The sequence below is a fragment of the Eretmochelys imbricata genome, chromosome 1, assembly GCF_965152235.1.
Source record: "Eretmochelys imbricata isolate rEreImb1 chromosome 1, rEreImb1.hap1, whole genome shotgun sequence".
Taxonomy (NCBI): domain Eukaryota; kingdom Metazoa; phylum Chordata; order Testudines; family Cheloniidae; genus Eretmochelys; species Eretmochelys imbricata.
The window spans coordinates 205,528,947-205,540,877 of NC_135572.1; the positions used below are offsets into that span (position 1 = coordinate 205,528,947).

Genomic DNA, 11,931 nt, shown 5'->3' on the forward strand with positions numbered 1-11,931 from the left:
AGTGCATGAAATCCCATTATTTCCCCAAGTAATCCAAGGGCTGAATCCATAGCGCTGTCAGTGCCATCTAGTCTCTACAGGGAGGAATTCTCCCTCCTTCGGAAGCCGGTGAATGCAGCATTTGATATGACAATGCAACACTTCAGCTTAAACTCTGTAGTCTTGCTGTCCATCTGAACAGGTCTGGTAGAGGCAGGGACATGACTATCTGGATGTTTCTGCTGGAATGGTCCTCTGTGCATTACCAGTTCAGCATGTTGATTGCAGGGTGTTGTTCACCTTTAGAATTAACACCCAACTGAAACTAACCTGGGTAGGTAGCACCTCCAAGCTACTGTCTGAGGCAGGTCACCTGCAGCAGGCTGACATCCCTGAGCTGAGTCGCAGTGTAACCAGAGGGACTAAACGAGTTGCCCTAACTGAGGGTTTAGAGTCAGCAGTAAAGTGCTGATATGAGGTCTGTCTCCGTGCTGGCTCAGCCTGACCCCTTGCTGCTGGTCAGGCTTTCTCCAGTCTCTCGGCAAAAAGGGAAGCATGTGTCTCTGGGTTTCCACGGGCTTCCTTCTGTGTAATCTAGCAACTTGGGTTCTTTTCACATACTCACTGAGCTCAGCTGGAGCAGCTGCTGGCTTAAAGACAAACCATCATTTAGCGGGAGATGCCGCCTGCTGGCGTATACATGGGGAATCTTTCTAAAACCATCAAAACCTAACTAAAAAGAGCTCTGAGGACCTCCTGGTGTTTCTTGCACGTGTCTGACTGAAGCTTCCTGTGTCTCTGGCTCGTCTGTGATATTTCTGTCTTCCTACGCGTGATCAGGCTGACAGTGCAGCTTCTCCTTGCATTAATATCTAAAGGTTTTATATGCAGGGCATTGTAGAAAAGTCGTTATTAGTGACTTAATTCCATTCATTTAATCCAATGTGAAACATGAGTATTTTACAATCCAACAGTTTTCCTTTAACTGCACTACTCTCTTTTACTCGTTCAACACGGTTAGGGTAGCTTTTGAATATCCTCTGGCATCTGTGTCGCTTTGCTCCAGGGGGGTCTGAGTTTGTTTGCACAGCTGTGCTGAAACAGGGATAGTTTGCATAGGATGCGTTCTTGGCTGCAAGTGCCCTGAGCTAGGGCAGGGAACAACCCAACCGGATGCAGGGCCACTTGGGCAACTTCCCAGGAGCCTGAGGACTGCAACCCGGTTTGTATAAAATGGAATAAAGTGCAGGTCATGAACAGGGAGAGGTGTGTGGAGACTGTGGGTCCCAGTCTATGCAGCGCTCTATCTTGAGCCAAGCACCTTCCCCCAGATCAAAATTGGAGTAATGCATACTGGTTCCACCACTCTCGTACCGCTGTACTCAATATGAGAGTAGCTGTGGGCCAAAGTTACAAATGGAGGCAGGACTGTCTAGTGAGCTGAACACAAGACTGGGGCCAGGAACTCTTGGGTTTTAATCCTGGCTTTAGAGTAACAGCCGTGTTAGTCTGTATTCACAAAAAGAAAAGGAGTTCTTGTGGCACCTTAGAGACTAACCAATTTATTTGAGCATGAGCTTTCGTGAGCTACAGCTCACTTCATCGGATGCATACCGTGGAAACTGCAGCAGACTTTATATACACAGAGACTATGAAACAATACCTCCTCCCACCCCACTGTCCTGCTGGTAATAGCTTATCTAAAGTGATCATCAAGTTGGGCCATTTCCAGCACAAATCCAGGTTTTCTCACCCTCCACCCCCCCACACAAATTCACTCTCCTGCTGGTGATAGCCCATCCAAAGTGACAACTCTCTACACAATGTGCATCCTGGATTTGTGCAGGAAATGGCCCAACTTGATTATCATGCACATTGTGTAGAGAGTTGTCACTTTGGATGGGCTATCACCAGCAGGAGAGTGAATTTGTGTGGGGGGGTGGAGGGTGAGAAAACCTGGATTTGTGCTGGAAATGGCCCAACTTGATGATCACTTTAGATAAGCTATTACCAGCAGGACAGTGGGGTGGGAGGAGGTATTGTTTCATAGTCTCTGTGTATATAATGTCTTCTGCAGTTTCCACGGTATGCATCCGATGAAGTGAGCTGTAGCTCACGAAAGCTCATGCTCAAATAAATTGGTTAGTCTCTAAGGTGCCACAAGTACTCCTTTTCTTTTTGCGAATCCTGGCTTTGTCACTGATGTGCTGGGTGACTTTCTGAGCGAGAAAAAGCAAACTCCCATTCACCTCTCCATGCCTCCATCTCCCTCTCTGCGGAAGGGGTTAAGTGACTTGCCTGACATGTCACGCTGGGCCAGCGGCAGAGCCAGGAACAGAGTCCAGATCTCCTGACGCCCGAGCAATCGGTGCCCTAACCACATAACCTTCCGTCCTCCCGGGGGGTGAATCTGGCTTCCTTGTGTCTTTTTCTTCCTCTAGGCTTGTGGTTGCAGTGGAAGAGGCTTTCACTCACATTAAACGTCTCCAGGCGGAGGAACAGCAGAAAGCTCCAGGTGAAGTGATGGATCCTCGTGAGGCAGCCCAGACAATTTTCCCATCCATGGCGAGGGCTCTGCAGAAATACCTTCGCACCACCCGCCAGCAGCATTATCACAGTATGGAGAGCATCCTGCAGCACCTGGCCTTCTGCATCACCAACAACATGACGCCCAAGGTAACGCTGCCTCCAGCGGAGAGCCAGAGAGCTGCAGGAAGTGTCTATGTTAGGGGAAGTGGGCGTCAGGCAGAGAGTAATGAGGCTTGAGGGCTGCTGTTGATGATACAGTTGGTACATTTCAGTCCTTTGCTTGTAACTTGGCTTTAGGTCTTGGAGTGAACTCAGACCCCACTGCCCCTTCTCCTGTCTGCCTTTTTAAGCTGTGAGCATCAATGAGCTACGATCACTGCAATTCTAACAAGCCGAGTGGGGTCAGGCCTGGCTGATCCTTGGTTTGGAGACCTCCAAGGAAAGCACAGATTGCTGCAGGAAGTGGGGTTAGCAATTCAGTAGGGAGCTCTCTAGCTCTGTGCCTTAAGGTGGTGGGAGGGGTGGAGTGGGTGATTCAGGAAGGAGCAGTTTTCCCGCTGCCAGCACTGACCTCAGAGGCGCAGTGTTGGGGGTGCAATTCTTTGGATTGGATTTCTACCCAAGGAGCTGTGGCCGCTAAAGACCCCGTGGCACGTTGTGTGTGTGCGCATGAATAGGAGTGTTAGTCTTCATGTCCTGGCCAACCCTCCAGTTTGTATGACTGCATTCTACCTCCCTACATTTCCCTGCAGATGCAGCAGAATAATTATGCTTCACTTCCTGCCCTAAGTTGCTGTGCAACTGTTAAATGGCTGCCACCGTCCTTTCCAGAGGGGGCTGCATTTGAGTGCTGGGTGAAGTGAGGCTTGGTGCTTTACATATAGTCCTCTTTGGGGTGAAGGCTGCTGCAGAAATGCAAAAGCACTTACTATCTTACCCAGTATTAGTAGCCATATGTGATAGTAGCAGGGACACTGTGGGCAGGACGTGCGTTTAGGCTGGCTTTCACACAGGGTCTGTTATGACCTTATACCCGTGTTTGAATCCCAGCGGGCTCTTGGCATGATGTGTGTTGACAGTTGAACTTACCCCCTGAGTTTGCAGTGGGAACTTTAAAATAGAACAATGTCAAGTAAACTGCTGGAAGTGATGCTTGTTCTTCCAGGTGTCTGAGTTAAAGTACTTTCCTGCCAAGGACTGAGTGGGTCACGGAGACTGAAATCTCCTCCCACCAGGACAGGGGATTTTTTGGCAGTGGGTTGTATACATGGCGGAGGGGAAGTTGTGCTTTGCCCAGGCTGCGCCTTTCTGGAGAGAGAGAGGCCTCGGCTCTCCAGCGCTGTCGGACCTTTCCCCAGTGCTAAATTTATATTTAAAAGGCAATTTTGAAACTGGAATTGGAGCCATAATTTTGTGAACTGACTGGGATGAGATAAAGCAGATCTCTAGCTGTCACCTACTTGTTCAGATCCTGGGGGTAGGAAATGGCAGGAGGAGAGGAAGGTTTACCAAGTGTGCTAGCTGAAACAATTTGCTACAGGGAATACCTCTGTCCACAGGTCTAAATCATGAGATTGAAAGAAAGTGTCAAGGCAGACCTGAGTCACGGGAGGTGGAGTTCCCCTGGCACTAATTCATTCTTTTTCTCTCTGTGTCTGTGTCTCTCTCTCTGTCTAGGCATTCCTGGAGCGTTACATCAATCCAGGCCCAACCCTCCAATATGACAGGGATCGCTGGTTCTCCAAGCAGTGGACGCTCGTCAGTGAAGAAGCAGTCACACGTGGATTAAAGGATGGTGTTGTTTTTGTTCTCAAGTGCTTGGACTTCAGCCTTGTAATTAATGTGAAGAAAATCCCCTTCATCAAACTCTCGGAAGAGTTCATAGATCCCAAATCTCACAAATTTGTCCTTCGCTTGCAGTCTGAGACTTCGGTTTAGGGTGCAGGGCAGTGTTCTCTTCTTCTTGTGCTTTTGGGTTTTGTGTCCCCAATTCTGACTGAAACTGGCAGATGACAAAGACCAGTAATATTTGACCATCTGCACTTTATTTGGAAGAAGGGCTGGGGGTAATGGGTTGGGATATCTATCTAGAAAGTAATATCTTAAAAGCTCACAAGGCAACTTGGTTGAGTTAGCTCAGCCTTTAAGACAGAATGATCCTCCTTGTTTTCCAGGCTTATTGTAGACACTGTGAACAAACAAACAAACGGCCTTTATATTTCCTTTGGAGCCCTGCCTTGCAGTGATCAATACTGTGCGTACATCTCCCTTACTCAGGCCTGACCTGTCTCTGCGTCCTGTGCGTGTAGATTTCTATTGGGAAGTAGCTTTTTCTCATTTATAAAAGTCTGCGTATGAGGGAGTATTTACAGTTCCCCTCCTCTCAGGAAGGAGAGTGTGGTGGGTGGGGAGATAATTGATAGTTGTTTGTAAAGCAGGCTGTCTAGTGGTTGAAGAGCCCTTCCCCCTCCAGGGATGCTCTTCTCCAATAGCACTGGACCACTGTGAACCAGGGAGTAGCAGAGATGGGTTTTGCCATCTGTTTCCTTCAGTTTCTTCAGTTGATTGTATTGCTGATCATGGTACGGGCACTACTCATTTTTCAGCTGTTTGAATTATTACCAGATGTCTTAATGAGATGTCAGGGGATTGGTGCATGATGCAACTCTCCCCCTCGGCCCCTTGATCTCTAATCCCTGCCCCACTAATTTGAACATCCCATGCTCCCTCTTCTCTGTCCCCCTTGCAGCTTTCTGAATGTGTTTCTCTAGCAACGGCTCCTCTGGGGTCAGTCGTGTTATCACGTCCTCCTCACCCCCCTTTCCCGATATATTTGCACAGTTACAGCCTGGCTGAGTAAACGTTCTCCTCGGAGGTGTGTGGCGTTTACCTAACCCTCACGGCCTGGTCCCAAACAAAGCGAGCCTGCGCAGGAATGTAGTATCGTATTCTAGAAGGGCTTCAAGAGCATCTTGAAGGAGGGGGGAATGCTTAACCCCTGTCCCTCACAGGGCCCAGAGAGATTGTGAGCAGGGAAAGGGCAGACCTTGGCTGACACATGTGGTTGAGTGCCATGGTTCTTTAAGACCGTATACATAAATGCACTACAGTATATTCATCCCCCCCACCCCCACCCTGCTGTAGCTAAGAGAGACCAAACTGCGTCTGAATGTTGCAATTGCTTTTTTAAAAAAAAAGTCCTTGACCGTTTACCCTATGTTACTGTTCTCTTAGGTATTCGTCATCAAGCTAGCCTGGAATTTGTCTGTTCTTGGGTGAGGGAAGCTTAGCTCTCCAGAGAACATACTTTTTAAGCCTTTTTTTCTGTCAGTGCAGCTCTGTTCTCAAGGTTTTTAAACAGGATTGTTTTAAAGCTGGGCTTAAACAGAACCTCTTGATCTGAACACTCTCCCTGCACTCTGAATTCAAGGAATGTTTGGGTCCAGGTCTCCACTCCAGAGCCAGCTCCTACTTCTGTCTTGAGCTAAACCAAATCCCCAGTTCCAGACGACCTCCAGACTCTGGGAAAGTTCAGTACAGGATCTGGAGTGGGATTTCCTGGCTTGGGCCTATGTCTAACTTTATTTTGATGAACAGGAAAGTCTGGGGGGAAGTCTCTTACAATGTGAATGTCTTTGTTTTGCTTGCCTGTCTTTGTTACAGGCAGATGTTTAACACACTAAGGCAAGGTACTTAAGCAGGTCCCATTGAAGTGTATGGGACCAGTCACGTGTTCAAGCAACTTGGTGAACCAGAGCCTAAAGTGGTGATTTTCAAGTCATGGCCTATCTGTGGTCTGCCAGGCCCTTCCTGCTGGTCCTAGGTATCTCCTATGGTATTTATAAGGACCCTACCCCCTTTGTATTTATGTACCAGTAACGATTACAAAGAAGCCAAATTGCACTGGTGGTTGCAGGGTGTGGGATGGGTCTATGGGAGGATCTCTTCTCATTGCCATATGCGATGTTTATAGATATCCCCTGCCCTAAAGCACACTCAGTTCTTTCCGTCAGGCTTTCTGGCAGTTTTTGTTGGTTTTTAACAGTTGTGGCCTTTTGCTGTATATTCATTTTGAAAACGCTGTTGGTTTTGTACCATTTTTTTTTTTTAAATGAAAGTCACATAGTGTTGTGCATGATGCATCATAAAAAGTGAGTTTCTTTAACCTTTGGATAACAAGTGCAACTGGAGAGCAGACTCTGTGGGGCAGGGACTGTGGGGGTAATTGGGTAAAGCTGTGATCAGGGCTGAACTGGCTGTCTGAATTTAGGGCCCCAACCCTGGCTTAGTTGGCTCAGACGTGTGAATTTAGAACAAAAGCACCCAGTATGAATTTCCTCCTTTCATGATTCCTGCCATACCACCTCAGAACTGGAAGTTGTTTGACAGTCGCTTTGCTCAGGAAACATGTCTTTCTGTTTTTAAATGTGTGTAAGGATTTAATACAAAACCAAATAGAAGCCGAGTGTATTCACAGCTGCTACATAACCTACCTGCTGCAGTTCAAAGTGCCACCATTTCTGTCTGTCCCTGAAAGGGGCGCTGTTAGCGTAAACCTCCTTTAAATGGAATGCCCTTAATTTTGTTACTGCTAATGCTTGAGAGGTCTCAACCCCAATGAGAGAGAAAAGGTCATTTACTCTTTGCCATTTACCTTTCTGCACTTCGCTGAGCTTGGAAGGAGAGGGAAGTGGTTGGAGTGGGGGACTGGGCACCAGGACTCCTGGGTTCTATTCCCTGCTTTGCCATAGGAATCACTGTGAGACCTGAGGCAAGTTACTTCACTTCTCTGGGCCTTCATCTCTCCATTTGCAAAAGGGGGGACCATGATATCTACCTCACAGGGATGTTGTGAGGCTAAACTTAACCTTTGTGAAGTGACTTGAGATTGTCTATCGAAGCGCAAACTGTCTTCTAATAAAGATTTGAACAGTGAAACTAGACCGGCCTGTTTCACTTGCCATTTATAGTCTGTTAATAGATGAGAATCAGGTGTCGGGGACAGCAAGATAGTGTCGGCATTTCCAACCCAATCCCATAGTCCTTGCTTTACGCTCATGTCCATGGGAAGCAGGGTTTGCAGGGTTTGCTCTGAAGGGGGCTGTTTCACTCCGACTGCCCTCCCCTTTTCTCCTCTCTCTTATTGGAAAGCTCTTAAATGAATGGAAACCTACTTTAAAATGTTTAAGCCTTTGACCATAAGTTAAGTGACCGAGGAAATTCCTATTGAACAATGTCAGGTGAAAACCAGGTAAGGCTGAGCCTTTCCCTAGGGAGTTAGGTCTCCTGGTTGCTCAGGGACGAGCGATCTCCTTGCTCCCTGCTATTTCCCCATCTCCCACTATGTAGGTTGGACTGCCAAACACACTATGTCACGTCTTTGCTCTCGGTCAGCAGCATGATACAAATCCTAAAGCCTGGAGGGGTCAAGCAGAACCTCCCAAGTAGGTGCAAGCAAAGCTGCTGTGATCAGTTTGAGATCCATGGAGATTGTTGAGGTGGCTTTTCTGTAGTAAAGTGGTATGTGGTGTTTGTAGGGTGGAGTGGATGGATAGTGAAAACGGTAGGGTCCCTGGCCCCTTGTCGGAACGAAGGGGCAGATGCTTGTCTCCTGGTTCTTGCCAGTCCCATAACTAGGGCCGTAGCATAGGGAAAGGCCATGTATGAACTGAGCAGTCCACCAGAAACACAGTTGAGGTGCTGCTGTTTTCTCCCCTTGGCATGTGGGTTCAGCATGCTGCCCCTCTGCTCTGCAGGGTGAGGAAGGAATGGAATTGGAATGGACCTAGAGCAAGGGGATTGGTGGTAGCGCTCCCACCCTGTGGGGGCGGAGGGGAGCGGATTTGGTCCCCAACCAACCCTTGCTGCCAGGGGGCTATGGTGACTTTCTGCCTCCACCAAGTGCGCTCTATCAATAGCGGAAGAGGGTGATAGTGGAAGAATAGGTGGCTGCTGGTCACTTCGCTGCCCTTGGGGGCAGGGGTGCTTGAGAACAGAGGCAGCAAGCAGAGCGAAAAGGTGGCATGACACAAGTCTTGCAATTGGGTCTTGCATAGGCCTTGACAGCGGCCCCCATTCCTGCATAGCAGAGGAATAACATAAGTGTCTTTGGATGGGGCCAGTGGTGATAAATATAAACCAGCTTTCAGCACCTCTGCCCATGGCTACTCCTATCCTCTTCCCTCTCCCCCCACCCTCTGCTGGGCTGGCTGCCTCTGATGACCCATTTGCCAAAAACACCCACTTCCTCCTCTGTTGCTCCAGCCTCCACTCCCATCTCCCTGTTGTGTTTCTCAGGCCAAGAGCCTGGTGAGGAACTAGTAACAGGCAAGATGGATGTCATCAGGAGCACAGGCTGGAGCTCATGATAAGGCAGGGCTCTTGGGTGGATCCCATCCTCACCCCAATCTTGCCTCCCAGCTGCAGGAAACACTTCCATTTCCCCCACGCACCCACCCCTGTTGCCATGGACTCCACCAAAAATCCTATAAAATCACACCACTACCAGTTTCTTAAAAACTGGCAATTCCATTTAGCACCATGCACTGCTTTAAAGTCTTGTTGGCATAAACGTATTTAAACAGTAACGATAAAGAAGCCTGAAAGATCACAAACTTGTTTGCCCCGCTTCGTAGGAAGACTTATTCAAGTCAATTAAGCTAACATAGCTATCCCATTAAAAAAGCCTGCAAATCTGGCCTCCCCTCTTAAAAAATATAAATTGACTTTGGGTCTTTGGAGAGAACTGTGTTCTGGCTCCAGACTTTATCTTCAAAATGTCCTTAAGTTTTCAGTCTGCCATCCAATAGACATTTAGATGAATAGGAGATGAATGTGCAGATGTCTGTTTTCATGTTCAGCTTGTATTGGTATGTGCTGTCCCCTTGTAGGTGTGTGTATTATTCCTGTCTAATGCCTGAAAAGCCAGGGGTGGTGGTTCAATAATGCCCATTAGGACTGTATGGAGAATGAAGCACTCTTGGGATGGAGTCATAAAATTACTTCTGTAAGGGGGCTGTGTGGCTGCGGGTGGGCAATGGGATGGATACACAGATCCTTTCGCCTCCCGTCGGCTGGCTCCATTAAAGATGATGACCACAAGTTACTGTCTGACAGGTGTTCAGTAACCTGTGCAACTTCAGTGTTGATCTGTTCGGTTCCTCTTGGGCCAGGTCTCCACAGCACCATGACTGCCCACAAGTATGGCCTCTCCGAGAAAGGGGCCCGTTAATAGAGACCGAATTTTCACCCCACGTGGCAGGGCAGTGTGTAGGGGAAGCGTTGTGCCTCTGCCACCCGTGCCTGTCCTGGGCATAGAGAGGACTGAATTCTCTAGGACTGTTGCTCTGGCACCTTTCACCAGCACTAACTAATTCACTGGGGACGGACACACACACGGACACACACACGGACACACTCGTTTTGCTGTGGTTCGCTGCCTGCACGGAGATCTATCTGTGAAGGATTCTTACACTCCTCTGTGCCTATATCTTGTAACGAATACAACGTTATTCTGTACTGGGGGCCAGGATCTCCTGGCTCCCACACAACTCTTCTGATCACTGTGTAATGTACAGCCTGGTACTTTTTTCTACATAAACTGCATATAGTAAGGTGGGTTCTGCTGAGGTTTTCTAATGAATAGACACTAACCAGCCTCTTGCTGCACATGTGGCTTTAACTGCAGTGTTACATGGTCTGAAATAAATTCTGAAATCTGTTTTTGTTTTTCCCCCCCTCGTCCCAGTTGTGAACTTGAGTAGCAAACTCCTGGTGTCTGTGATGTTCATGCACTGTGTGTCTAGCAGAGTGAATTGTTCTGTTCCAAGCTGGGTTCTCTTAAGTTATAGCTGGATGGTTTTGTTTTTGAACTGAAACATGAAACCATTTTACACTTTGCATATTTTGTACAGTAAAAATCTGAAAATAAACTGAAAACAGAAATTCTGTGCTCCTACATAGTCGTCTTTTGATTATTTCAGCCTGGGAAACGTCTTCCCCCTCTCTCTGAGCGTTCTTTATGCCTTGAGAGTGGTACCCTGTAAACAAGTGCCATAGCCTTTTCAGGCTAAACCTCCAATCAGCCTCATTGCCCAATTCTAGGCCTCTTTCATCTGTCCTGCCACAATAGGGGACGTGTTCATTTATCACTCTTGAACAATGAGACCTGTAGGAGGCTGTGCTGAATGCCTTAAAAAATCTCAGATTCGTGGGAGGAAATACAGGACATGGAGCTGGAGCGAACTGGCAGTGGGGGAAAGGAGTTAGAATTCAGTAGGTAAAACTACCTGCTCCCTTTCATTTACTTTGAGCTCGCACCACCCGGCACACAACCTAATCATGAAGTACCAGAGCTGTTCCTCAAACTCGCTGGGACTCCTGATTGGAGTCTGACCTCCACTAGAGTCTGAGGGGGCCGGGGGAGCAGCTGGAGCAGCAGTTCTTAGGGGTGGTGCCTTTGGTTTCTACAGAATTCAGGCCATGTTATATTCAAAGCAACAAACCAATGTAGCTCTTGAGCACTTTCTCAGCAATAAAGCAAAAAGGTATTGCTACCACCACTCTGGTTACACGACCCAGCTTACAGAGCCTCACCTCTCATCTGTTGCCAGAATCAAGGTGGGGGAACAGCCCTCCAGCAGGTCTTGTCACCAGCTGGACTTGTACAGTTTCCTTGCAGACTGAAGGAACAAGAGTGTGGAGTGATCCCACGGGCACTGCAAATGGTGGTCCCGAAGCGCTTGGCCTCCCGGCTTCATCCCGCAAGCTGTCCCCCCACCACAGGCCAAGCGTGTGCCAGGCTGCTGTCAGCACTGCTGGAGAAATGGTTGGAAAAATCCACAGGATGCTGCTGTGCTATGAAAAATACAGTGCAAGGGTTGCAGAGATAAGAGCAGTTAATGGATAAACATTAGTTCAGAGAGCCTCCGAAGGGGATTGCTCCTCCTGGGATTACCAAACAAGGTTACAAAGCATTAATTTCAAACAAGTAGGAAACAGGAAGGGTGGTGGGGGAGCACTTGGCACTGCTCAACTCCACTCCTCTCCTCTCCCCCCCCCCCCCCCCCCCCCGGCTTCCTGATCCTTTCCCCATTGAGTGGTGTATCCCTCTGGGAGCTATTTGCCCTTGTCCTGTGGTGCCGTTTGTGGTGGCCAGCCCTGGGAGTTGCCTAAGGAGCAGTCCCTGGTGGTCTGAAAGAAATAATAGAGGGACTGCAGTGAAAAATAAATTACAGGCACGAATGAGGGCAAGTTGCTCTGTCCCTCCCTCCAATAAATAATGAACCTCAGATTTTCCTGGTGGTGCTGCAGTCACTGCTGGCCACTCCTTGTGCCTGAGAGGAGCTGCCAGACTGGATCAATCCCAGTGTCCATCTACTCTCCTGTCTCTGGTAGTTGCTAGCAGCAGGGGCTTGAGGAAGG

General features: G+C 48.3%; 1 protein-coding gene across 1 annotated transcript in view; it reads left to right on the forward strand.

Annotated features, from left to right (window-relative positions):
- Nucleotides 1-10,465, forward strand: part of VANGL1 (VANGL planar cell polarity protein 1) — a 53,606-nt gene extending 43,141 nt beyond the window's left edge. Inside the window, exons 7-8 of the mRNA XM_077822641.1 lie at nt 2,421-2,655; nt 4,186-10,465. Of these exons, the coding sequence (XP_077678767.1) occupies nt 2,421-2,655; nt 4,186-4,446 (496 nt within the window). The 3' untranslated portion in view covers nt 4,447-10,465. The remainder of the gene's footprint in view (nt 1-2,420; nt 2,656-4,185) is intronic.
- Nucleotides 10,466-11,931: the final 1,466 nt, after the last annotated feature.